Source organism: Nelusetta ayraudi, unplaced genomic scaffold (assembly GCF_046127955.1).
Source record: "Nelusetta ayraudi isolate G7.1 ecotype Tasmania unplaced genomic scaffold, CSIRO-AGI_Nayr_v1 ptg000160l, whole genome shotgun sequence".
Classification (NCBI taxonomy): Eukaryota; Metazoa; Chordata; class Actinopteri; order Tetraodontiformes; family Monacanthidae; genus Nelusetta; species Nelusetta ayraudi.
Window position 1 is genome coordinate 858,242 of NW_027466210.1, and position 27,232 is coordinate 885,473.

At 48.1% G+C, this 27,232-nt stretch overlaps 3 protein-coding genes across 4 annotated transcripts; 1 reads left to right on the forward strand and 2 right to left on the reverse strand.

The window, feature by feature from the left end:
* Positions 1 to 675: 675 nt before the first annotated feature.
* ptger4b (prostaglandin E receptor 4 (subtype EP4) b) lies at positions 676 to 4,957 on the forward strand. The gene is made up of 2 exons (XM_076013864.1): positions 676 to 1,802; positions 3,598 to 4,957. Exons 1-2 carry the CDS (start codon positions 1,017 to 1,019, stop codon positions 4,153 to 4,155), a joined length of 1,344 nt encoding a protein of 447 aa, XP_075869979.1. The 5' UTR covers positions 676 to 1,016; the 3' UTR covers positions 4,156 to 4,957.
* Positions 4,958 to 8,351: 3,394 nt separating this feature from the next.
* Positions 8,352 to 16,724, reverse strand: ttc33 (tetratricopeptide repeat domain 33). 2 transcript variants are annotated; one of them, XM_076013882.1, is made up of 5 exons: positions 16,638 to 16,724; positions 15,959 to 16,171; positions 13,764 to 13,845; positions 10,989 to 11,120; positions 8,352 to 8,968 (listed from the first exon to the last, which is right to left on the reverse strand). In XM_076013882.1, exons 2-5 carry the CDS (start codon positions 16,168 to 16,170, stop codon positions 8,567 to 8,569), a joined length of 828 nt encoding a protein of 275 aa, XP_075869997.1. In that variant the 5' UTR covers position 16,171; positions 16,638 to 16,724; the 3' UTR covers positions 8,352 to 8,566. The 2 variants fall into 2 exon arrangements, with proteins under 2 accessions (XP_075869997.1, XP_075869996.1); XM_076013881.1 differs by lacking the exon at positions 16,638 to 16,724 and adding an exon at positions 16,333 to 16,631.
* A 189-nt stretch (positions 16,725 to 16,913) lies between these two features.
* Positions 16,914 to 26,625, reverse strand: prkaa1 (protein kinase, AMP-activated, alpha 1 catalytic subunit). The gene is made up of 9 exons (XM_076013809.1): positions 26,207 to 26,625; positions 25,027 to 25,168; positions 23,575 to 23,668; positions 23,151 to 23,295; positions 22,197 to 22,284; positions 21,854 to 22,078; positions 20,865 to 21,396; positions 20,645 to 20,771; positions 16,914 to 19,677 (listed from the first exon to the last, which is right to left on the reverse strand). The coding sequence occupies exons 1-9, from the start codon at positions 26,301 to 26,303 to the stop codon at positions 19,391 to 19,393; spliced, it is 1,737 nt and encodes a 578-aa protein (XP_075869924.1). The 5' UTR covers positions 26,304 to 26,625; the 3' UTR covers positions 16,914 to 19,390.
* Positions 26,626 to 27,232: the final 607 nt, after the last annotated feature.

Consider the following 27,232-nt stretch of genomic DNA (forward strand, 5'->3'; position numbering starts at 1 on the left):
TCTCTGCACCGACATGTTTGGGGTATTGTGGATTTGATTGGGAGGGAGGGGGGAAGGGGGGGGGGCGAATCTGCATAGCTGCATGTGCAGCATCTATTGAAAACATCACAACAGGCGTGTGGGAAGCTGCACGGTGCAGAAAGCAGGCGTGTCAAGGCAGGACGCGCCTGCTTAAATAGCAGGATTGCAGGCAGACGGAAAAAGACAAACCGCCACAAGCGAAAAGAAAAATAAATCAACTTAAAAAGAAACTGTTTATCATTTTGGGTCTCCAGAAAATAGAACAGCACTGAGCACTCTGTTTAGAGTTAGAAAAAAAAAAGACTTGCAGGAGGGAACAGAGCCCATTGTGACATCACAGATGTCTGACTACCAGAACTGCGTATTTAAGCTCAGTGGAGTGAAGTTCAATAGTTAAAGAAAAGACTTTCCCCGTCAGTCTCGTCACTCAAGCCGACAGAAAACCTTGATAAAGAAACCCGAGAGAAAATTTTTTCGTTTTTTTTTTTTTTTTTTTTTTTCCTGATGTCTGACGGTTTCTTCGTCTGATAAGGCCTCGCGATTCCGCCGAGTTTGCATGCAGGTTGTTTTTTTTTGAACCGATGGTTATCGCTGGTGAACTCAGCCGCGGCAGCAGTGACGAAGTGCAAAAGCGCGCGTCCTGCGCACAGTAGCGTATTCGGACGGTTGCTCTCCTCCCCGCGCGCACTGGTAGTCAGGAGGAGGGGGGAGGAGCCGCGAGGAGCACAAACTTCCCCGTCAGACGAGCGTGACAACAACACGAGAGTCGACTCGCGCCCTCGGAACATCGCCCTTAGCGCGCAGAGGAGTTTGGAATCTGTGCGTAAAAGCGAGACCCTCTATTTATTTTATTTTATTTTTATTTTTTTTGACGGGATGCGCCGCCGCCCCGTCGGAACGTTCATGGAAAGCATCGCCGCTTCGGATGCGATGCTGGGCGCCCAACAGTAGAACATCAACAACAACAACAACAACAACAACTCCTGCGCACAGGCATGAACTCCACGGACTCCACGTCGACCTTCCCGGCGCCCACCATCCCGGCGATCATGTTCATCTTCGGGGTGGTGGGCAACGTCATCGCCATCGTGGTGCTGCGCATCTCGCGCAAGGAGCAGAAGGAGACCACCTTCTACACGCTGGTGTGCGGTCTGGCCGTCACCGACCTGCTGGGCACCCTGCTGGCCAGCCCCGTCACCATCGCCACCTACGTGAAGGGCTCGTGGCCCGGCGGCGAGGAGCTGTGCCAGTACTCCGGCTTCGTCCTGCTCTTCTTCTTCCTGGTGCAGCTCAGCATCGTCTTCGCCATGTCCGTGGAGAGGTTCCTGGCGATCAACCACGCGTACCTCTACAACGAGTACGTCAACCAGAGGCTGGCCGCGGCGGCCCTGCTGGCCATATACGTCTGCAGCGCCGTCTTCTGCGCGATGCCCAGCCTGGGCTTCGGCCATGTGCGGACCCAGTTGTCCGGCACGTGGTGCTTCATCGACTGGCACAACAGCAGCAGCAGCGCGGCGGTGCAGGCGTTCAACCTGATGTACGCCGGCGTCAACTCGGTCATCGTGCTGTCCACCGTGGCGTGCAACGTGCTGGTGTGCGGCGCGCTCATCCTCATGCACAAGCGCTTCATCCGCCGCACGTCGCTCGGCACGGACCAGCGGCGCATCGCGGAGCTGCGGCGCAGGCGGAGTTTCGGGCGGCTGGCCGGCGCCGAGATCCAGATGGTCATCCTGCTGATCGCCACCTCGGTCGTGGTTCTGATCTGCTCCATACCACTTGTGGTGAGTGTGTGGGAACGGCGCATTGGATCGCGCGTAAAAGCGTAAAAAATAAAATAAAATAAAAAACCGACAGCATGGAAACGTGTTGGGGCCACAAATCAACAGAGGTAGAAAAAGCGTTCAAATTCTGTAGTTAAGTAAAAGTAGGGATCCTTGTAAAAGAAAAAGAAGAAAAGAAAAGAAAAGAAAAGAAAAATAAATCTGGTAAAAGTACTGATTCAACTCGTTTACTCAAGTAAAAGCAAGAACGTACAGGCGCTGAAATGTATAAAGGGTATAAAGTAGAGATATTTGTGAAGAGAGTGAAAGTAAAAACTCTTCAGAAAAAGAAGACACCTGGAAAAATCAGTTAAGTGAATCCCAGAAAACAAAGTATTTCTACTTTGTTCCTTCCCACCTCTGATAATCAACAATCTCGATCTAAAATTGTGTCATCAAAAGAAACGGTCGTGATTTTCCCTCGACAGAAAGGGAATTTCTTATCTCGGTGATACGCCGCCTGAACTTTGTGTCCCAGTTTTTAGACGGCAGGTTTCAGGTGACGCACTCCACGAGCGCACAGCCGCCACAGTTCACACACACACACACACACACACACACACACACACACACACACACACACACACACACACACCTCTGCAATCAGACGGCACCGGGCCAGCTGTTTACAACCAGGACAGGAGGTGATGGCAGGAATGTTAGCGGCTCAGGATCGCTTATCGCCCAACTGTCGCGTGTGCTTTGCCAACTGTCAACAGGCCAGTTCTCTGGATATTGTTCTGCATCCGTCCATCCCCGTGTGAGTGAGCAGAGGTTAAAGCAAAACAACGAGGTTTAGACCGGAGGGTGCAGAGGGGGATATTACTTCCTGGTCGGATTCCCGCGGTCCCATTTAGCAAATTGTCATTAGCCGAGGGAGGAAGAAAAAAGAAAGAAAAGAAAAGAAATGCACCGCCCCATCTTGAGTTTGCAGTGCCAGTTTCCTTCCGAGCAGCGAGACACAAGGCGCGTGTCTGTGGATGAGACGTCAAGTGGAACAGCCAGGCATCAGCAGGGATTAATGTGCTGGAGGATTTCAAGCACTTCCAGTCCAGATGACAATGTTTGGTGCGAGAGACAGGTTTAGACAGAGACCCTGAAAAGGGCGCAGTCCAAATCGTGAACCACTTCATCAATCTGGAGCATCACCAGTGGAGGGAATCTGTTTGATTTCAACCTATGTATATATATATATATATATATATATATATATATATATATATATATATATATATATATATATATATACTGCTCCTGACATGCAAGGGTGGATGTGGCCAAAACATCCACCGCGGCCTCCCACGACAAGATCGGCGACGGCTGTCGGTGTTTACATGGCCCCGGGAGTTCACAAGAGATGGAGAGACTTTTTTTCTCATGTTATTGGACACAAAACAGATGTCAGAGGATTTTGACCTAATGAAGGTGTGCCTGGCTTCCTGAGATGTCGTGGATTTTGGATATTTTGGGCAGGTTTTCCCAGACACTCGGACGCTCTGGTTCTCCTCTGCTGACCAGATTCCGCCCCTCTGCGAAACTCCAGAATGGTTACGCTGATTAGAAAACGTGGCTCTTTCAGGAAACTTGATGAGGATGTCGGTCAGCTTCCACTCGCCTCTTGCCAGTTGCCACCACTTCAAATTTACACTTACTCAACTTCCTCTTTTGATAACCACATGGTCATAAAAGATGCTTTTTTTAAGACAACCGTTACGGCCGTGTCTCATCATCGTTTGCCCGCTCTCTCTCTCACCAGGTGATGATCTTCGTGAATCAGCTGAGCAGTGACGAGGCGCCCGAGCCCACAGGGTTGAAGCTGGACCTGCTGGCCATCCGCATGGCCTCCATCAACCCCATCCTGGACCCGTGGATATACATCCTGCTCCGGAAGACGGTGGTCCTCAAGCTGATGGAGAAGATCAAGTGTCTCTTCTGCAAAATGGGCGGCCGGGGCCGAGGGGGCGGCGGCCAGTTCCTCTGCGCCGACGGCCACCTGTCCTCCTTCGTCTCGCGGGACTGCCCCTCGCTGGCGTCGCGTGAGCTCCAGGAGATTGTGAACACCTCGCAGACCTTCTTGTACCCGCCCGAGGGCACCGGCGAGAGGTCGCCGCAAGCCGGCTCGCAGTGCGGCGCCGGCCAGCGAGGCGGCCAGGCGTCGCAGGGCCCCCAGGGGGACGAGGCGCCCGAGACGGGCGACCTGGAGGAGGCGGCGCGAGGGAGGACGCTGAGCGAGCTCCCGCTGTGCCCCAAGGACTCGGCGCTGTACACGAGCCTGACGGAAAAGACCGCCAACATGCAGGAGAAGTGCATATGAACTCGTGCGACCACGAAGAGGAGTGAGCACAACTCACTATATCAGTGGCGGACAGCTAACCAAAGGATGTTTGAGAGACTTATCGCAGAACCAAGTGGCCTTTTATGAACGTCCTGCTCCATGGTCCACCCTCAGCACATTTCATTTGTGCAGAACGAGAAATCATGTGACTTTGTGGAGGAGCTTTTGTGTTGCACTTTCTTTCAATTCTAAAACCACCGCTAGCTTGGCTAATGTACTTTTTTTTAACATATATATATATATACCAAAAGCTATATCAACAGCTGCAAGAGAGTCAGCACTTAAATGTGAACCGTGTTCACGGTGTTAATTTATTGCAAACGTATGAAATTTGCATCTTCTTCTCTGTGAGAAGGTCCAGGTTCAGCCATTTGAAATGGGCACAGGTTGTCAAGTGTGTGCGTGCGTGTGTGTGTGTGTGAAAGAGAGAGATCCAGTCGATCTCTAGAGCCAGTCCCTGTATTTTAATGCAGCAGGCAGCTATGCAGGGACCCTGTAAACACTGGGGGAGGCTTGCAGGCGAGGAAACGGGGCCTCGCTCAGGGCCCTTTGACCTTTCTGCCGACTCATTCCCGTCTCCACGTCTGATGGGCAAGCGGGAGACACGACTTGCATGTCTCGTGTTAACTGCATGTGATATTTGCTTTAGGTTTCTGTTGTAGCAACAACTGGTTTGAGTCTGACATGTGTTGAACAGAACCCCCCCCTCCCCCCCTCCCCCCGCCGCCCCTGAAATTTTAATTTTGTATGAGAATCTTCTTAATAAAATTGAAATGCGAAATGTGTGCCTGTGTTTCGAAAACTGCTTATTGTCAGTTGCACCACACACACACACACACACACACACACACACACACACACACACACACACACACACACACACACACACACACACACACACTAGAGTGAGGGACACTGCGAGTCTGTGGTTGTCAGTGACGTAAAGCTGGATATGAAAAGAATGTTGAAATCGGGGAAATTAATCAGATCAGAGTGCAACAACCATTCTACGTTAAACTTTGATTATGATGATGATTATGACGATGATGATTACTACCATTGTTGTTGATGACATATGCTAACAGAAATACCCTTCCTGGACATTCCCCTGGTGTGAACATTGTCAAACAAAACCAAAATCTGAATCAGTTTAGTTCTGAAAATCTGAGACAAAGTAAGAGTGGAAAACATCCATCCATTCATCCATCTCTCCATTTTCTGTACTCGCTTCCTCCTGCACTCAAGGTTGCGGAAACTGGAACACATGACATGACTCAATACCAAGCCTGCACTCATTTTAGCCCGAGCAACTCAGAAGTGATACTTCCGGTAACTGGTTTGCGTCAGTTTGTCTCGCATGTTTTCATATTGTTGTTGTTGTGGCTTCGATAATAATCACCACAAGAGTCTGACGAAATTTCAAGTCAGGGCCATCACTCCCTACAAAACCAACTCACTTGAGGGGTCACTCAATTTGTAAACAAAGCCGTTTCCTTCGGAGCTAATGTGCTCCGGACGACTTCCTTTTTTTTTTTTTTTTTTTTTTTAATCCGGAATAGATCCTAGACAGGAAACTGATCTAATGATCAGCGAACAGTCATAATGAATGATGAATATAGCAAGAAATAAAAAATCACTAGGGAGCGGCCGTCCCGCAGAGAGAGAGAGAGCAGTGGCCAGCGTCTCCACGGATGCAGAAACAGAGATATTTTGAAGGGGAGTGAACAAAAAAAACGCCTCATTTGACACTGCGTGGGAGATTGTCGACACCTGCATCTGCAGAATCAGTTAGCACCGGTCTGAGTGTCGGGAAGCAGCGATGTACAAAACAGTAGCGGGAGGATTTTAATAGGAGATGAATGGATTCCGGGAAACATGTTCCCCTCTCTCCACACACCTCGTCAGAACAACACCAGTTCAGAAGAGCAGTGTCAGCACACTGTCCGGCTGTTTTTCACATTTTCTCACCGCCCGGCCAAAAAGGAGCATAAAAAAATAAAAAATAAAATATTGCCGCAGATCTGGAATGTCATTTGAAGTCAAGTTAAGTGGTGGCCTTTTGGAAACTGAACAAAACTATCGGAGACGGGGAATTTTTGCGTTCTTAAGTAATGCGAGGAACGTTTTCTTTCCAGATAAATCTATTTGTTTCGAAATAACAGGCCAGTCGTCCAGCGAAAGGCAGCTTTAACCTCTCGCCTGCACCAGACAGCTGGATCAAGATAGCGATCTCAACACCTCGCAATTCGGGAAAAACACAATTCCAAGACCCAATCCCGTTCGTCACTCGCGCCCCTGCCTCTTGGCACGAAGCCAACGAGGGGCGCAGTGGCCGAAATGGAATCCTACGAAACGCAACACCCCTCCGAGAACAAGTTACATCACCCTAACCCTTTTTACGTAAGGAGGCGCGTTTGCGTCGCTAGCCGAGATCCAACAATTTGTGCTCGCTTCGCTGTTCCGATAGCGCCGGCGTAGAGCCAGAGCCGAGTTTTTAACGGGCCAATGTGCGGGGATGGGAGACAACGGTAAATTCTCGCAAAAATGCAGGAGCGTCGAGCACAAACTCGTGATTAAGATGTGGCATTAGCGTCAGGAAACGTCAATTTGGGCAAAAACTTGCAAAAACGAAGCTGAGTTTGAACGCATCATTAGATCATTTATGTGACTTGTAAAATCTACCAACTGATCCGCTGAACCAAGACATACAATGCAAAAAAAAAAAAGTCCACCTGATGTTTTCAACCAATAAAGAGAGAGGCTTATAGTACCATCACTGGGTGAATGTTCATAGACTCTCCAGGCAGTTTAGGTCTGATTGAGCAGAAACAAACCCAAAAGGCCCATGAATGTATTTCTTCTGCAGCAGTTGGGTCCTACGTGACGTTTGGCTAAAACCACTCGGCACGCCCTGAACACACACACAGGTGAGCTCCATTGGTGTCATTACACAACCGGTCAGGCTGCTACTGCTGCTGCTGCAGCAGCGGAGGCTCTGGGTGTGTCGCAGCTAGAGGCCGCGCCCACCACTTGCGCAACCCCCCCCCCCCCCCCCCCCCATCCACCCCCCAAGTTCTATATTTGTATTTCATTTGGATGGATTTGTAAAAATTTGTCCAAATTAGCAGTGCCATTTAAACACCGTAATTACAAGCCTCATGTGGTGCAGACGATCTGCAGGAACATTGTTAGACAGTTTAGTTAGTTTGTTTAAGGGGACGGGAAGACACAAATATTTTCACATTGTATGACATTATCATATTCACTTCTGCATTATTATTTAGTTTCCCTTTAAAGCTGCACATATTTAATTCGCAGATGATTATTATTTCTTCGCAAATAGTAACTTTCTATTGTTTTAAAGTTCGGTTCATCAACGTAAACATTTGTGCTGTTCACAGTTGTGTTAAAATAGAATCGATCCGTCTGTTGCGGGAAACAAATTGCTGTTGGAGCGTCCTGTCGTTATCGTGGTTTGACAGTTTGTCTTTTGTACACTTTGTTCTCTCGGTGCACACGATTGGTGTTAAAGCCTGTGGTTTCCTGCAGCCGTCCACCACAGACCATTTTTCTTTTGTCTCTCAGAGGAGAATAACAAACAAATGAACCGCCCCCGCCCCCGCCATCTGAGCGCCGGTGCCTACGTGCGGAAGGTGCAAGAAAACTTCGCTTTGAACGGCGAGTGTTAAAAAAAAAAAAAAAAAAAAATGTAACAGGAACTTTTACAAGTTACAAGACAGGTTGAAGGCAGAATAATGTCCTGGAGTTAATTTAATGAGGAACAGGTTAAACTACGGTGATTAAGCCGGTGGGAGAGGACGGAGGAGGGAAACGAGAAATGTAACATTCAAAGCATGGCGCTCACGTTCATCGTAAGAAGCAGCTTTGTTCAGCACCGGTTCCTTCTTTCCTTCAGTCAAGACAAATACGGTTTTGTTTTTTGTTGTAATTATGAAGCTCCACAGTCCGGAGCGAGTGCAGCTCCTGTTGTTGTGCCGCCAAGCGAGGGCACAGCCAAATAAAACAAAGTCAACTTTTATCCCACAATTGTAATCTTATTTTAGCTACGGGCCTTTTACCATCACCGCAACCAATAAACCGGAGGTGGAGCCGTTCCTGGTAGATTAGGAGTGTATTTTTAGATGCACTTTAAGTATGACTGTGCATCGCACATGGACGGACGGCAAATATGTTTAATTCTTTCCATGTCAGTGCAAACAGAAATTCCTTTTTAGCAGATGTGAGAATTCACGCCGGAACATTTTCAGCGCGACACAAATTTTAAATGTAGGTTATTCGACTTGAAAGAGATTTTTCGGCATATTTACAGAAACATACAGTCCAAAAAAAAAACATACACACACACATAACAGCGAGCAGTGCCGGCGGCTCAACGTCCTCTCGCTTTGACAAGCTGCTCCTTGGACGCCGCGTCCAGACCGCCGTCGCCCGCCCCCAGCTCCGCCCCCTCCCCCTCCCCCTCCAACGCCACCTCCCTCACGTTCCCCTGGGCGTCCACCACCACGGCGCTCCTCCTCAGCTCCTCCAGGCGAGTCTGCCGCCGGGCCACGGCCTCGCAGGCGGCCAGCACCTCGTCCGACTCGAAGTCGTAGTCCCGCTGCAGCTCGGGGGCGTCCAGGATCCGCCGCCTGGTCTCCTCCTCCTCCCGCCGCAGCTGCTCGGCGGCCGCCCGGCGCTGCCGCTGCAGCCGGCGGGCCCACGCCAGGTCGTCCCGCCACAGGCCCGGCTCGGACGGCCGCTGGTGGACGGCGACCTGGAAGGACCTCACGGCCTGCGCGCACACGGGGGGAAGGAGATTTAGGGGACGAAATTGCAAGTGGGGGGGGGGGGAACCGGCGTTTTGGTGTTAACAATTAATCAATTATCGATTAATCGTCGATTAAGAATTTAATCGATTAAATGAAATTAGTCTGAATTAATTGAACATTTTTTTCAACAACTTCAACTTTTTTTTTTCTTTTTTTTTTTTTTAAACGTTGAAATGTGACCCATTAGAAGACAACTTAAAGTCAGAGGATAAATGTTTAGGGTGTTTTTCATTGTGAAATTTAGCTTCTCGGGAAAAAAAATCGCTGCTTATCAATTAATTGTTAATCAATCGATAAGGTCAATCCACTAACGATTAATGAATGAATCAATACTTTGCATCCCTAGTTCAGAGCGAATCCTTTGGGGCTTGTATTTTGTTTTATTTTTTGCAGAGGAACCGTAACTCTCGGGGATGAAGGGGTGCGAGAATATCAGGCTGACTCAGTGGTATTCCTTGATTCCTTGATTTCTTTTCAAATTACGTTTGCTTTTTTTTTCCCGTTTACGTTTGTTTGCTGTCGAGAACGGTTGTCGTATTTTTCTCTTTGATTACTTGTAAAAAAAAAAATATTACATCTCCTCCTCCGTCCAAACAGTAGGACATTTCCACTTGAAGTGAACTGGTCCCCCCCCCCCCCCCCCCCCTCGTCACATCTGCTGTGGTGTAAATGCGGGGGGGAAAAAAAGTGTTTCCATGACACTTTTGCGACGGATCTCAACATCGATACGTCTGAAAAAAAAAAACACCTCGAGAGAGCATCAAAAACCTTTGAGTGACATTTGAGAGCGTTTTCCGAAGTGTAGGTGCTTCCATTACCAGTTTTGTATTGAGATATTTAGGTTTCGCGCAAATTCTAGGGGTGACGGAAACGCAGCTGGCATGACAGGTGGCGCTGACGCCATCTGCTCCAATGCCAAGGAAGCTTTCCTGCTCGGGACAAGTAAACGTCTGATGGCTTCAGGAACCCATCGCAAACTGTGATCGGGAGCAGATGGATCTCTGGACCTGTGTTGCAGGACGTGAAGTCCGAGCGCATGCGGAATTAATCGGCGCCATGTGAGCGGTCATGCACATTTCCATCGGCCGTTGTTGTGGGTGTCAATGCTGCCGCAGCCGTCTGAAGGCCTTGAAGGCACCTTTTCACTGCAATGGCCTCGGCAAAGGAGGCGGTCCAGTGAGGTCTGCGTCGGCATTTTCAAACTGGATGCGGGTTTTCGACTCCCACCAGGGTCGACCGTAAAATTCGAAGTGGCTTCAAGTCCCGAGAGAGACGGTGCAAAACGTTCTCAGACTTGGGTTACTCGGCTCTGGACCGTGAGGGACAAATGGACCAAACGTGAAACCATGAGTTCGGCTGGGTTTGTTGAGAGCAGTTTGAGGGACGCTGACACGGCCGGGACTCAGGTTGGAGGAAACGACAGATCCCTCTGCTCAGCCCAGTATTATTTAATTGCAATGTTCCTGCGGCCGACGCATGACCGAACACGCGCGGCTAAAAATAGACGTCCCTTTTTTTTCTTTTTTTTTCCAACCCAGTCCCGAGAAGAGGGGGGGGGGTCCGCATTCGATTTGGCTCTCCGCCCGACTTTCGCCACGCCCCGTTGTTGTTTGGGTGCCTCGCTGCGTTCCTACCTGCTTTGTTTGCCGCTCAAACGGTGAACTGCCGCTTTCACAGAGCGACGTGTCTGGGCATGTTCCCGTTCCCGGGCGCATCTCGAGTTTTCCAAAGTGGCTGGAGCCGCGATTTGCACCAGGAAATTCATCTCGGGGTCAAAACTGAGCGGTGAAACGGGGCGCGGGGGGTCGGCTTGCCAGAACACGCCAGCTGGGCAAAGTTTCTAGAGTTCTAGGGAAGCGATTAGCGACTGATGTAACATTACTGTCTAAACATGCCAGACTCTCAGTCTTCTTAAACTTATCTGGCCTCTGCCTTCTTTCCTCTCCTGGGGTTTTTTTTTTTTATCCCCGCCGCCGCACTCACCAGGTCCACCTCGCCCAGGTTGAGCTGCGCGCGGCCCAGCGTCTGCCAGCCCTCCCACCACAGCGGCCGCAGCTTCACCGCCGTCTCGGCGGCCGTCACCGCCGGGAAGGCCTCCTGCAGGATGGTGAGCACCTGCGGGGGAACACAGGCCACAGGTTCTCAGTGCTGATATCAAATCACAGATACTCAAAACATTCACAATGGATATTCCAAAAAAGTGTGAATTATTATTTAAAGTAATTAATATTTATTAATTAGTAATTAATATTTATATTAATTATTATATAGTTATATAGTATTATACAGTAATCAAAATTTATATTTCTTGTATTGCTTTTGTATTGATATTTGCCGTGACCTTATATAAGTGCAAATATTTTTTGCATATCTTGATTCATGTATACACTTACAACCTGGCACTTTTCCTGCATTGATAGTTACAATGGTTAAAAACACTTCAAAAAATGTTTTTTTTTTTTTTTATTATTTAAAATAAATAAATGAATAAATCATGATGTCGCAGCTTGCGGTCTGCCACACTGATAAAAACACAAACTTGCGTCCAAAAAAGGTTGACGTCTATAAGAATATTTGTCTTCATTTTATTTTAACTCCAGCATGGGAAAAAGGAGGGTTGTCGGTGTTTCAGGACAGGCCAGCCAAACATGGGCAGTGAACCCTCAACCTGCTGCGTGTGTGGAAAAGCCCAAGTCAGCCCGAGGTCACAGGGTACTCAGTGGTGGGCAGATTTTTAAGGCGTGACACCATGGAAACTACCAAGAATGTGAAAAAAGGGAAAGGAGAAGAAGAAGAAGAAGAAGAAGAAGAAGAAGAAGAAGAAGAAGAAGAAGAAGAAGAGAGAGAGAAACTGCTGCATCAGGGCGACGCTGGGTGAAAAGTGACATTTGCGGTGCATTGCATTTGGGAGCGACACATTTTTAAGTGACAAAAAAGGGAGGCGGGCCTTCAGCGGAGACGGCGCCAGTGTGGTCGACAACGAAAAAACTTATAGCCCGTCGGTTTCCGAGACGCCCTGCTGGTTTCCGCGTGACTCGCATCTCGTACGAACATTCGGGGGGGGGACCAAAAGAGCACAGAGTCGCGTTCACACGGCCGCCATCTGGAATATTCATGGCGGCGCTGACCTGGCGGACTCCTCCGACCCGAGCAGAGGCCCCCCCGGTGAATCGACCAGCAGCGCTAGCTTATATTATACAGCCGTATCCACAGGCTCACGTTGGTTTCAGGGGTTTGACTGCACAATCGCTTCAATCACTCTTTCCGACTTCTCTTTTTCTCACCGACGCTTCACAATCGCGTGACCTTTCACCCAAAGGAAGCGAGAGGCGAAGACGAGCAGCGGAGCGACACCTCCTACGGGTCGCACGGGGACAGGAAAATGAATTGATTGATGAGTAAGACGCATACCGAGAGGCTCAGGCTGAGTGGCGAAGGTCACCGTCGTCCCGACAAGCGAGTAAAATAGTTGGTTCACATGATTCCCATTTTCAGATGGTTACTTTTTAATGAGATGTGTCAAAGCCTTCGGTGAAGTCCCAAAGAGCTGATTTCCAGAACTCACAATTTCTGACGAAGTTTCAGATGGATTTTGGAGGAATTTTACTTATTTTTTACGAGTGTGGGAATTTAACAAGAGCAACCAAACGAAGGATCGGTCGACTCGGGAGATGCGTAGGACGGTTTCAGGAAAGCCCTCGCCGCACTCTGTGCCGACGTACGGAGGAGGAAGAGACAAACAAACAAGATTGAGTTAAACAGGAAGTCGTTGGCGGGGGTGGGGGTGGGAGGGCGGGTGTGGGCAGTGAACGGCCCTGCACTCGCTAATGGAAACGTGATGGGATTGAACCGACTGGCACGGCTTGCGAGCTGCGCGTGCACTCAGGCTAACAGCTGAGATTTGGATCTCAGAGTTTCTATCTAAAGTATCTGAGAGTTTCTTTTTTCTTTTTCTGCTCAAGCCGGGCCATCGATCCCAGGCAGGCAGGCAGGCAGGCGAGGCCCTTTGGCTGTGTGTGGCATTTTTCCAGGCAAACTTCCTCTAATGAGTTCCTTCTCAAATGTCCCCTAATGGATAATATTATATTAGACTCACTTGGATCAGGACGGCTGCGGCTACGAGAAAAGTTTTTTTTATTGCGTTATACCTGGGGGTATAAGTTCTGCGTCCGTGCTGGGAAATCGAAGGGATGGAGAGGGACGGCAGCGGGGTAGGAGGAGGAGGAGGCGGGGGAAGAGGAGGAGGAGGAGGAAGAGGAGGGCGGCTGGAGACACGGCGGCGACTTTCGGCGGTGTCACTGACGCGTCTGGCACAGGCACATAGCAGAGTGGCAGCCCAGTGAGGAGCCAGGTGGCCGCGATGGCGCACACACACACACACACACACACACACACACACACACACACACACACACACACACACACACACACACTCCGTCTGCCTTCCGACATCTCCAACGCGACGAACGGTGCAAGTGAATAAATGAAGAACATCTTGGAAAGCCAAACTCTTAATCCAGTGCTCATTCCAAACACACGTGAAGCCACTCGGCTTTCGAGGGTTTTCGGTGAGAGGCAGCTGCCCGACGGCGTCACGTGGCTGTGACGCTCAGCGCCGAGATGGGAAACAGCTGCCGCGCTGCAACCTGTGTATGTGGTGTGTGTGTGTGTGTGTGTGTGTGTGTGTGTGTGTGTGTGTGTGTGCTGCAGGTCTGAGCGCTCTGCACTTCACCTAACATTAAAAAGTGGTCTGTGTACCTGGGACTTCATTTCGTACAGAGCCGGGTCCTCTGGACTCAGGTGGATGGCTTCGTCCCACTTTTTAATGGCCTCCCGGTGTCTGGAAACACACACACACACACACACACACACACACACACACACACACACACACACACACACACACACACACACACACACACACACACACAGTGGTTAACGCCACTCTGCGCAAAGGTTTTTTCCACCGGACTCGTTATAGAAGACATCGTCTGATCTTTGCAGTCTAGCTGTTGATCTCACAGAGAAACATCCCTCCCGTATCACGACAACGTCCCACACGATTCACGACGCTGAACACGTCGATCACGAATCCAAAAACTCTGAAAAATGATCCTCTCGACTGCGATCCTGTTCGTTCAAATATCGATGGATTTCGTGTTGGAGGTTTTAAATCATTTAGATGAGGTCTTTGCAATACATCGGACGCTGATGTCAAAATACTAACGTGTGTGCACCACCTAAAAACTCCCCGTCTGGAAGCGCAATGTGTCTGTCTGTAACCTCTATAAGTTTGAAAGGACCAAAAGGCAGTCGGGACCAAATAAACGACCTCAGTTACACATCTAGAGCAGACTTTGGAAAAACACTAACGTCTGTCAACACCTGCGCTGTACCCGTGCAATGCACTATTCCTTTTATGCAATGCACTTATACACTTTAAGCTCATACGGCGCACTTTTTTTTTTTTTTTTAATTTTAATTCAAGGCATACAGTGGCACTGAGGGAATGCTATGGTGAACGACTCGGTGAATGTGACGGGATGGATGAGATTGTAATATGTACGTTTATTGTGACTTACTGCTTTGTTTCACTGAGCCCAGCACGTAAGTGCATCGAATCTTGTTGTATCTCCTGTGCGATGACAATAAATCTATTCAATTCAATTCAACGCAAAATGTCTGCATGCCGTTCGTGGACGAGCAACAGATGTTGAGGATATGAAACTAAACCGGTGAAGAAACACAACCCGCACATGAGGCAAATGTAACTGCAACATCATTCGAGGAAATGAAGCAATACCGCTTGCAGACACTGGGCTAAAAATGACCTATATTATTAACGCCTACGTGTTGTACGATGATGTTTTACTGAATGACGACTCGGAAGAACCACGTAAACCCTGCTACTTGAATCACAGTAAACGGGAACACGTTTAAAACAAACAATCAGACGCATTAAACGATGTTGACGGCCGTTTTGATGGCTTTCTCTCGGGACTGATTAATTTCTCAATCTTTACACATTGTCAAGGTCATTATTATATGGCAACATCTGGATGACTGAAGGACAAACAAAAAAAAAACAACAACCTGCTAATTTACCAAGTCTAGCTGTGCAAGTGGTGCAATTCTGTGAGCAAATAAGGAAGAGGTCAACTGACAAGCAACACGCAGATCATTCAAAACACCATAACATAATCATCAGCGGGTAGGGGAAAATGCTGACATCTCAATCCTGCAAACAGACATTATGGAGCATCATGGAAGACATAATTTCCCAAGAGAAATACGCTATCTCCGCGCAGATGCAATTACAGGGAATGACTGAGGGCAACTGCACTGAGCTTCCTTGCTCACGATGAGATTGTCCGATGCGGCTATTGGGCATTCAAAAATCCATTAAAAAAAAAAAACATATGAGTAAACAATCGATTGTTGCCATCACGGGGGCCGGAGTGAAGCTTTAATTGTGGTGGTAAAACGTTAAAGGTTAAACAGGCTCAATTGAAATGCTTAATGGACCTTCACTGGCGGGTCTGAGGAAAGCTGCGCGCTTTGCACAATGCTGCCACCTAGTGAACGATTACGGATATCACAAGTTGACGGTTGTGACAAGTAAATGCTCTCGCATGCAACTTGAATTACTTGAATTACAGCGTTGGATGACTCTGATTCCACAAATTGAATGGCAAAAATTCCAACAAGCAGCTCACAATGACAAAATATTAAATAATAATTAATGCTAAGAAATTGCTTTTACTCTCGTCTTTTTTTTGGTGTAGACAAAACCACAAATGTGTAAGTATTATTAGCGCCGTGCAAGCGTTTCTTTGTAAATTGCATTTTCCGAGTACTAGACATGTTGCAGACAAAAAAACAACAAAGTTACCGAGATACACATCCACACGCCGTTCTCTGTACGCGAGTAGTTTAAGGACGGCATCACCCACCTGCCTTGCTCAGCCAGGTGCGCGCCCTCATCCTTCAGCCTCTTGCTCTTGGCCGCACAGTCCTCCAGCAAGATGTCCTTCCGTCTCTTGATGGCGTGCTGCCAGTCGACTCCCTCCTTCTGGGCTTTATCCTCGTCCTCGGCCTCAAAGTGCTGCACCACCGACCTGGAGACCTTCTCGCCAACTTTCCTCTTCCAGCCGAATGAAGCCATGCTGCAGACAAAAGAGGAAAGTTGGCAGGTCCGGAGTTGTGCCTAAATATCTGGCATCGTTTCAGCCAATGCGACTTTTATTTTGAAACAACCAAGAGCTGGCTAATGTTAGCATAGTGGTAATAGGTTGTTATTGATGTTATCAGGCATTGTAACGCTTACCAGGTGAACTGAGGGTTATAGTTTAATACAGCTGCGTTGGTTAAATGCAAGTCTTATGCGCGTACTGGCGACATAACTCAAGAATGACGTCACGACGTCACAAACGCGACTCAAAACACCGTCGTGCTAACGATGCTAACGGGGGGCACTGACAGGCCCGCGAATGTTGCTGAAACAATTTGCGCCTTGCTCGCGCATGGACTGCATTCGCAGGCGTTGTATTAAAAAACAGTGCAATATGCACTGAAGCTGTTGTAAAGGTACACGCACTAAAAGCTTGTGGCTAGCAACTCATAACATCCTACCGGAAGTTTGGATTATCCTCCTCTTCTTCTTTGGTGCAACTTGGTTCAACATTTCATCGCCGGTTCCCTCTGGTGTTTTCAATCTGTACTCCACAAACATGTACTATTACTACTACTACTACCACTAATAACAACAACAATAATAATAATAATAATAATAATAAAATAATACATATAATTTAAAGGCGCCTTCCCGGCAATCAATGATGCAATACAGATCAACAATAAAATCACACACAAAAAAAAATGTCAAGCTACAAACAGACATCATCATACTTGTGTGCAATTTAGCAGTTTATTAGGCAGTTGTGTATACAAATGATCTCAACACTGTATATTCAGATTTACACTGGTCCTTCTGGTTAGGGTCCCTTTACACATCAAACAAAAATAGAACAAATTTTCTTTGTAGCACTTCATACAGATTTAATAGTATGTGTCCACCAAAGGCCCAGTCGGACATCTCAGTCCGTACAACGTCAACTTTGACACATTCATCTTTCCTAAATGAAAACAAAGTAAACGTTTCTTCAAGCCAACAGCAACGAAAAATAAAACTATGTGATTAAACTACAAATATTTATTTTGACAGTAAAAATTCACCATAAGCTACTTCTACAATGTAGATTTCTACACCATGAACATTTGACATGTACTGAATATGCTGAATTTTGGTTGAGACTGAAACTTAGCACTATAGCTTGAATGGTACCTCATGAGATCGACATGAAAGACAATCAGAATTGTTGTCACTTATGGCATCAGTTTTAGAAACTCACTGGGAATTAGAGAGAAAAAAAAAAAAATCTTGCACTGTAATTTGGAATTCTTTAAGATCGGTCTCCTTTGACTGAAGACAAAACTAAGGCTAAATAATGTAGCATGTAGCTTAGAAATTTACTTACATTGGCATCTACATCAACAGATTAAGTTTTGAAGAGGCAATTTTTATTTTCTTCTCTGTTCTTAAAATGGCAAGGCAAAATGATTCAATTTCAATCAAGCAGTGATTATGACTTCACAACAGCTCCTGACTTGAAAGTCTAAAATTTGTGGAAAAGCAGATAAGTTCCAATTGGCGTTGAATTCCAACTCCTGCATGTTAATTGAAAAAAAAAAAAAAAAAAAAAAAATGACAGTACTGATAACAAGAAGGCAGCCAGACAAGAGACGCCTCAGACTGTGGACAGGTAATAGAGCTGAGAGGATCAAACTGCTTTGTCAAACATTCTGGAGATCAAATAAAGCTTCAAAAATGGCTTTGTCACCGTTTACCCAAAGAAAACTAAACAACACGACGAGTTTAATGTGTGCTCATTGTTATTTTTCCCTATTTAAAAACTCACGACTACGCCGCGGGTCCGGCAGACTCGCACTTGTTTGAAACATATGCTAATTTGATTTCAGGAACAATATTTGGGAGAACGCATGTGCAATGAGACCATAAATATATCCAACAGAGACATTATAGATGAAGTTGCCACTACGTCATTGCTACAACTTGTGTTAAAACGTTCCTATGTGGATTACACACTTGTGATGAATTGGCATTTTCAGGTTCAATGTGAAGCAAGGCATTTCAATTGGTGATTATAGTCACATTCTAATCTTCATCTAATATAAATAGAAAAAATACAACAAAAATGTCCAAATTTGTCATTTTAATATGTGACAATTTTAAATGATATATTTCTAATGTTTGACTGTTGGAGCAGAATAGCTCTTAGATGGTAAAAGCAGTATGTCGATTTGGAGACAATCAAGTTTCAGAATAAGAGTGATTGAATGAAGACAAAATTGTGATATTGATTTGAACAGCAAACAGTACAAAAAAGAAAAATATCATCCAGCAATAGATCTAAATGCAGTAAAGGAAAAAGAAACATTGTTCAATAGAATCAACATTGTATCCACCTATCTCACTGATAAATATATTCATATCTTTATATATAAAAATGTAGGGGACAGACAAAAAAAGTAAAAAAAAAAAAAGAATTACAACAAAGACAAAACCACAACAATTTAGTCCAAATCTTAAAAAAAAAAAGAAGAAAGAAAGAAAGAAAAACCAAACAAATCTGATGAAGCATTTTTTCCCCCCTCAGGAAACACGAGGGCCATTGCACTTCCTCAGAGTCCAATGAGTGCAGTGGGCACGCACCGATCCCGCTTACAGCCATCGCAGCGCCCAGACACACATCTGCACTGATTCTCTAATCCCCACTGAGAGAAACGCAAGAGCAGCAGGTAAAAGAAAAAGATACTTGTGCAAAATAAGCTTCCTGCGTCCTATTAACCACCAACCCAAATCCCAAACCTCTCCGCGTGTGGCTTAACATGTTTTTTTTTTTTTTTTCTTCGCTGTACTGGAATGCAGTGCTCACTGGCTATAGTACAGAAAAAAAAAAAGAAAAAGAAGAAGAATTCAGTGTTAAATCACCTGCACGTGTAGGTCTAAGTGCGATTTGGGCTGCTGAACTGATTTGTAAATTGTAAACCCCCACCCCTCCCCCGCCTCCGAATGCCGCTCTGCCCCAGCCGTGAACGCAGCTCACCGTCCACTGTTACCAGCGCTCGTCCTGTGGGTTCTCCCGGCCGGGTGGGGAGGGGGGCGGGGGCGCACTAACCTGCGTCGGTGGCGTGGAGCGATCGCGTCATCCTCGGCCGGGACGAGTCGAGCCATGAATCGGTTGCATGCTTATTGCTATAAAGACACTCGCAGAGGAAAGAAGGCTAGCGATTGTGTTTGCAAGCTATCGTGCAAGTAGTTTAATGAGGTTGGCGCACATTTCGAAGAACTCGATGGTGTGGCTGCCCGGCCGGGGGGCGGGCGGGGCGCTGTCGCCGCCGCCCGTCGAGTCGATGGACGAGGTGAGCGACGACGCTAGCGAGCCCTCGGCCGCCTTGGCCGAGTGCACCAGGCTGGAGACGGCCGAGCCGTCCGCCGCGTCCGCGTCGCTCTTGATGGTGGTGCGGTAGTTGCCCACCGAGCCGGAGCGCAGGGGCGTCGCCGTTCCAGACTTTGCCTCCAACATGTCGTCTGCAGGGCAACAAAGCAAGATTTTGATTTTATTTTTTTTCACGCAGTTGTTTTCCAGTTATATCCAGGAAGCCTGGCGAAAAGCAACAAATTAAAATGTAAGATTTTTTTTTTTTCCTTAACTATCAACAAGTTTGTCTGAGTGTCTGAGAGGAAAACAACACTTGGTGCCAGCAACAAAGTATGCCACGCACGCGGGCGGGCAGAGCTGAACAAAAGCCTCAGTCATATAAATAAAGCATTGACCTTTTGACTTGTGAATCAGATCATGGCATGAACATGGCCGAAATATGTTCAGATACCTCCATTCAGGATTGTATCAGATAAGCCCAAATTATTAAGTCCATAAAGAGCCGACTTCACACTACGAGCAGGTCTGAAGGGGTTTATCCTCCAGTTCAACCCCACAGAACTGCAGCTGCATATTCAAACTGACAGGGTTCAGCTGATCTACCATGCCGGCCCTTTATTTTAATACCAAATTTAATCAAATACCCAGACATATAGATCACTGCCTCCTGCAGCCCGACGGTAAAACTCTCAGCGACTCCGCCGCTGGGCCAAATTACAAAACGTACCGGCTCGCTGTGCTACTTCACTCGCAGACAAACACAATCTTATCTCCAGTCTGTGACGCACCGCCGCTCACCTACGGTCCAGACCGGAGTCAATCATTTATGGCGAGTGCACTGACGCAGAGTAGCGTGGAACAGGCTCCAAAAAAGAAAAAGAAAAAAACAAAACAACCCACTGTTCTGAGAAAGAGCAATGACGTCTGACCCCAAGACCTTGTTAAAGCTGTTACATATTACAAAGCCAGCGTCTTGTGAAACATGCCCTCTCAGGGTATGTGTGCATCATTTCTAAGACAGATTTATTTCTCTGGAAAATCCATCTGCAGAATTATTTTTTTTCCACGCCGACTGCTGAGGTTTATCAATAAAATGCGACTGAAACGGAAACTCACCGTCTATGCTACGGAAGTCGAGGAGGTAGGTTCTGCTGTCCACTTGGTAGAGTTGAAGGCTCATCTTAGTCTGCATGGCAGTGACCGGGTTCTTCCTCCTCACGCGCAGATAGTAAGGATTGACCACCTGCAGGTGTTGAGCAGGGTAAGTGAAAAAAACAAACAAACAAACAAAAACAAACTGTGTCGGTCTGACTAGAAAACGCCAGCCAGCGCTCACCTTCCACTCGTAGTCCAGCTGCTTCATGGCCCGGCACACCTCCGACATGATGTCGTTGGGCCGGCTCTGGCTGCGGATGCCCAGGTGCCACTTGGCCCGCCGGACGCCCTGGTGCTTGGACTTCTGGGGGTTGAGCTCGTCCAGCGTGTGGCGGGGCCGCGGCAGCGTCTCGGCCACCAGGAAGGGGATGCGCTCCGGGTGGGGCTTGACGTGGGTCACGGCCGCCCCGGAGGAGGAGGAGGAGGAGGTGGTCAGGTGCTGGTCGTCCAGGAAGGAGTCGGGGGGGCTGGACGCCAGGTAGAAGTCCTTGGCCTCGTTCATGATGCGGCGATTGTCGATGATGAGGTGGTAGGCCACGGCCAGCGGGTCCTGGTGGTTGCGGCTGTACAGGCAGGTCAGGACCTCCTCCTCGGTGCACTCGAACTTCTCGCACACCTCCTTGAGGGCCTCGTCGTCGATCATGTTGTTGCTGTAGGACGGGTCCTCCGGGAACAGGTACTTGGGCAGGTCCTCCTTGAACCACTCGTCCTCTCTGCAGGGAGGCGGAGGGAAGGTAGGGAGGAAACGCCATCCAATAGCGATTAATCGATTTTAATCGGATTTTGTTTTAGTCACGACGATGACTCATGCTTCCGGGTCGGCGCCTCTAGGCTACCGCAGTCCTCCTCCCACCTCGAGCAGCTGTCAACCGGCTACCTTTGTTTGTTAACTCGCATCCGTAGTTGTCCTAGCTACCGCAGATGTTCAAACCAGGAAGTGATTCCGTATGCTGACCTTGCCACTCACTACCTGTTAGCCAATTGTTTTTCCGAAGTCGCGTACGTCGTGCGCTTGTCCCGTTTTTGTAGCATATTTAACGAGATTTACCCGCAAAAAATTGAAAATCGAGTTTTCAGAGAAAAGAAGAAAAAAAAAAATCTGGATTTTATTTTCGTCCAAAATCGCGCAGCCCTACCACGAAACAGGAAGAACACGAAACGTGGGTTTACCGGATTTCTTTGATGGTGGCTCTTTTCATGGGGTCCACCTGCAGCATGTGCTTCAGAAGGCTTATGACGGAGGGGTTGAGATACTGCGGCGTGAAAAAGATCCCGTCGCAGATCTTCTTGAAGAGCGTTGGCACGTGGTCGTCGTCGAAGGGGAGCGTCCCGCACAGCAAGGCATAGAGGATGACGCCGCTGCTCCAGATGTCCACCTCCGGCCCGGCGTACAACCTGGGCGTCAGGAGAGACGACACAGCGCAAGGTTTACTCAGCGTCCTCTCGGAACAACAGGGCGTACGGGAAGCGGTGAGTCATTATCAGCCGAGGGCTGCGGGGAGGAAGCACCCACCGTCCTGAGATGACCTCGGGGGCGGCGTAGTTCGGAGAGCCGCAGCTCGTCCGCAGGAACTCCCCGTCTGACATCATGTTTGACAGACCTGCAAGAGTTGCACGCAAATAGCGGTGACAGTACGATGAGCTAGAAAATCTGGCAACGGACCGACCGACCGACCGACTCGGGCCAGATGCTGAGCTCGGCTCAATGAGGGCTCGCTGGCATTTGTGCCACGGGCAACGGAAACCAGGAGGAGCAGCTTCTCTTCAGAACGGCCAGATCAGAACCGCCCAAAAATCTTCGAGGGCAACGGAGGCCAGTTTGAGTGGGCTTGAATGGCAGTGAGGTAAGTAGAGTCTGGCGTTACTGGAAAGCAGTGAGCAAAGCGGTGACTCAAGGGTCCCCGGCAGGACGCGCTGATCCACTCCCATCTGACTTCGCGAGCAATAAATTACATTACAGGATTTGTCACACCGTGGAAAAGCAATACAGAGAGCATTTGTGCTTTCTGACTCAATGGGAGGTTCCTGATCTCACGCCTGTGGCTTTGCCACCACAGCTGTTTGCGCTGTGAGCTCTGAAGAGAGCGACCTGACGCTACTGCACCGCACCCCCTCGCCAGAACCAACGCCCCCCCCCCCCCGGCTTCCTGTATACAACACAAACAGTTGAGCAGAGCATTCTGACAGTCTTCGGGCTGGAGTGAGTTTTCTAGAAGCTCAAACCTTAAACATCAATTTACATGCCGGTGAAAGTCCAAGCGGAAGGAAGCTTTGTGGCAAAATATGTAAATACACCTGGAAAAAGACCTTGGAAAGCCTTGAAAGAACATTGCAACATGTGTGTGTGCAAATATGTGTTGGATGCAGTTCACATCCGTCTCCTGCCACGCACATGATATCTAAATATTGGTACCTGCAAAAAAGGGACACAACACCGAGCGTGTGACAGGTGCACGAAACCACGTACCGAAGTCTGCGATCTTGGCATTCATGTGCGCGTCGAGCAGCACGTTCTCGGGCTTGAGGTCTCTGTGCACCACCATGTGTCTGTGGCAGTAGTCGACTGCTGAGATAATCTGCTGGAACAGCCGGCGGCTCTCCTTCTCATCCAACTGTTGGGAGGCAGAAATCCCGCCATTAGGTGAGATCTTCGCTATGACTCAGCACATTCGCAGTTGAGAGGCGCGCGGGGCCGCGGCGCCTTGTTCGACATCCTCTCGCGAGCGCTGCCGCGGCGGCGGCGAATCAATATCAAAGGTCCGCTAGCAGCACCGCGCGCACACAATGCACTTGTTCCGGTCCATTAGCTCATAAACTAGGGAACGTCTGCAGCGTGGATGGAAAAACAGGGGCGGGGCGGTGAGACACTCGCGGGGCTTTGCGGCCATTACCTTTCCATTTTTACAGATGTAATCAAAGAGCTCCCCTCCGGAGACGTACTCCATCACCATGAAGATGTCCGTCGGGGTGCTAATGACCTGGTACCTGCCGACACGACACAAGAGCAACGTCATGCAGCTGAGCGACTGGAAATGCTTCATGACAGACAACAACAACAGGACTTTTATTTCATTGCCTCTACCAAGGCCACCGGGTGTGTTTTCACTTCCTGCTTCCAAACACACACATAGGCTGGGTCCGCGAACGCGACTCAATACCACTGGAATGACCCAGCGATTATCCCGTATTATGGGAGCACGTTAACAAGCAACTCCGTTTTAATTCACGAGGACACATCTGTGGCTCGTGCGCTCTGCGGTGACACCGTTTAATTTGCGAGGACATTATCCAATCGGTTTGAAGGCCGTTCTTGCGGCAATCATTTAAAAACATTAGCGGTTCCCCAAGTGAGCGTGGGACATAACATCATAACACTGAAGTGACATCAAGTATAGTAAATTTGGACTGATTTCAAAATGGGCATCAGTGTTTTATCATTTAGCGAAAAGTGTCAATGAAACCGTTTGAGTGTCATCCAGTTGAGTTACCGAGAGATTTTTTTTTTTTTTTTTTAATCAGTATTTTTATAAGTAGCATCGTAGTTGAAGTGCTTCAAGTGGATGCCCTTAGAAAATAGGCAGAGTGAGGCATGCCAGGGCCGCTGCTACGCTGGTTGTTTACATTCTTGCGCATGCATGACTTGCAGCTGGTATTTCAGACAATTAGCCACACCTACTGGCCAGTTTAATAATTCCTTGAACGCAACTTCAGGACTGGACTGAAGCCACTGGAGAATTGTGTTCCCGGGGATGAATTAACCTTTGTCCATATTTTCCCTGGGAGCCGGGAGCTCTTAGCCAAAAAGAGCTAACTGGAAGGAAAACACCGGTTTACTCTTGAATTCATATACTGCTGCTTTTGGAAACGTCTAAGTGTTTCCATTTTTGTTGTGCCCATTAGAGTGAGAACAAAATAGTGAGTTCATAAACTATTACAGTCAAAGCAATAAAAACACACACCACTCACTCACTCACTCGCACGCACGCACGCACGCATACACCAAAGTGCGCACGTGGCGGTGCCAATCTGGGGAAAACACTCCTCTGCTAGGACAGAAATAAGACTTTTGTGAATTTTCTTTGAGGCCAAACCACAAGGCCGCGTGAAAAACATTGGTTGTGTCCTTTTCCCTTCAAATGAAAGGCCACCACAGGGGATAACCAAATCTGGCAATAGAGCAGAGGAATGGAGAGGGGGTGGTGGGCTGGGTCAGGCACATATCATCCTAGATGGATGTGTTCCTGAACACACCATTAATGTCTGGAAATAGCTCAGTGGGTGGCGTTATTATGCAGGGCCAGGGGGATTACAAAGCCGCGAGCGGGGTGTAATCTAGGACTCACAGTTTAATTATGTGAGGATGCCGAAAAAGCTTAAGGTTCTGAATCTCCCTCCGGATCTTTCCGACCACGTCCAAGCTGCGGATCTTCTGTCTGTTCAGTATCTTCACGGCCACTTGGTGCTTGGTGAGTTCATGCTGGCCCACTGCGGGAGAAACGGGAGAGAATAAAATGAGCAACAATAATCAGAACACCTAACCTAAGGGAAAGATGCTTGAAATTCAGATTAAAAGGAGATGAACGGGGCAAAAGATGAGGGAAGGCAGAGTTAAATCTATTATTTATCAACTTGTAGGTTACCTAGTGAGCTATTAACTGTTTTCAGGCAATAAAAACTGCATTCAATAGAGCTAAACTTTGGTCTCAACACACACCTTCCTTTTTCAAACAACAAACAATGAGTTGAACGATGACTCAGTGGAAATACATTCAGAGCACACTTAACACAATTTTAAAGGCCGGGCCAGCTTGAAAAAGAAGTGGACTGTTTGCAGGTATCTAGAAGCACAGTTGCACAGAAATTAAGCTTTACGCAGGTGACTGGAAACAAGTAACCGTTCGTTCCGTTTCTTCTCAAATCCGGTTGCTATTCAAAGTCAGCTCTTGTCGGTACACGCACAGCAGCACCATCGACCATCGTCAGTCAGTTGACTTGCCAGTGTGCCCCCCTCCCCCTCCGAACTGTCAATACCTGGCTCCACAAACAGAGACATTGCTAACCAACTGTCCAGAACCAGCACTGTGCTTCGGAAGTCATGCTTCTAAGCTGGAATGGGCCGAGAGAGAAAAACACAGACGGTGCAATGACCAGATGCTCCATTCAAGCTAGCGGTAACACCAAAGAGAGTCTACTTCCCGGTGCCTCCTTTACATTGGCGACTTGTGGCTCGGTGTCAAGCTTATACATCAACGCAGAGTGACACTTGAGTGGGCTAACAGCTGGAAACGGCGTCAAACTCGCACGGCGTCTCCCCGCCACGCTGCTTTGCACGAAACGTCATGTTTGTCGGAGCCAAGTTGGCCTAACTAGCGCTACAACAAGTGTGTTTCCTCGCTGGCGCAGCGACAAGGTAGCCTTTAACGGGAGGCTACATTAGCGGCTAGGCTAACGGGCTCCAACACCCGCCGCCGTCTTTTCAACTTGAGCGGCGGCAGAAAGCGCCAGAGACAGTCGGGCACGTACCTTTCACCTTCCCGAACGTCCCCACTCCGAGCGTGTCGCCGAGGATGTAATGTCCGATTTTGACTCTCCCCTCATGTTTGGTTTTCTCCGTCGCCATCTTTCCCGCAGTGGCCTTGCTGTGGAGTGAGCTAGCTGCGGGGCGAGATGGACTCAACTCCGCCGTTCAACGTCTCCGGCTCCGCTTGTGTGCGCGTGAGCGCGCGTGTGTCTTTGTGTGCGTGCGTGCGTGCTTGCGCGCGCGCGCGCTGTTAGCGGCTCGCCTCCGCGCCGCGCTTCCCTGCGCCGCTCGTCAGAAGACGTCAGCGCAGCGTAGCGCGTGTGGCCTTCACGTAACTCCGTCAACTCGGAAACTGAAACGCTTTGAACGCACCTCAAATCTGTTTATTCCCTTGCGCGGCTTCTGCTCGCATCTAAAATCCTAAATACGTGCCATAAAAAGTTGAAAAAAAAAAAAAAAAATACCAGACCCTAAAATTTAGCATTTGTGCATACTAAACATTATAGACACAAAGGGCACTCTTATAATTCGGGTTCCAGTGGCCGGGACAAAACAATGGCTTTGAGAGTTGTCATGACACCCGTGAAACGTCTGCGTGGAATTAACAGTGATTTTTCGTTCCAGGATTCAGTCATTGGCAGCGCATAGAAAGTCCATGAAACGTTCTCTGGGAAGGTGAATGCCAAATGCTGGAGTTTTATATTCCATTCATGTTCTTACTCTCGGTGGGGGAATTCCACTTGTTTCTATGCCACCGCGATGCGTACAGTTCAATGGGAGTGTTGATTGTATACTCGGGATTACGTCACACTTTAGTATTCAGCTTTAATCTCATTTTATTCTAATTTTGACGATTCTCTACAGCTAAAATATACGCGTTTCTTCATTTGCTTCGAATGTCAACAAAGGTAAATAGTTGCATAACTGCATTTCCCCCCAACAAATATTGTTATTTATACAATTAAATAGCACTGTGCCGTCTACAATTCATTGTTTGAATGTGATACAGCAGCATCGCCCTGACCTAT

Bases quoted from the DNA above. Each gene is read 5' to 3' on its own strand.
- ptger4b (XM_076013864.1), top strand. From the start codon at position 1,017: ATGAACTCCACGGACTCCACGTCGACCTTCCCGGCGCCCACCATCCCG. The intron at 1,803-3,597 runs GTGAGTGTGTGG...CTCTCTCACCAG, and splicing joins TCTGCTCCATACCACTTGTG to GTGATGATCTTCGTGAATCA.
- prkaa1 (XM_076013809.1), bottom strand. From the start codon at position 26,303: ATGGCGACGGAGAAAACCAAACATGAGGGGAGAGTCAAAATCGGACAT. The intron at 25,169-26,206 runs GTACGTGCCCGA...TTTCTCCCGCAG, and splicing joins GACGTTCGGGAAGGTGAAAG to TGGGCCAGCATGAACTCACC. The intron at 21,397-21,853 runs GTAAACCCACGT...GCCTCCCTGCAG, and splicing joins GCCACCATCAAAGAAATCCG to AGAGGACGAGTGGTTCAAGG.
- ttc33 (XM_076013882.1), bottom strand. From the start codon at position 16,170: ATGGCTTCATTCGGCTGGAAGAGGAAAGTTGGCGAGAAGGTCTCCAGG. The intron at 13,846-15,958 runs GTGGGTGATGCC...GTGTGTTTCCAG, and splicing joins CACCTGGCTGAGCAAGGCAG to ACACCGGGAGGCCATTAAAA. The intron at 11,121-13,763 runs GTACACAGACCA...GTTCCCCCGCAG, and splicing joins TGTACGAAATGAAGTCCCAG to GTGCTCACCATCCTGCAGGA.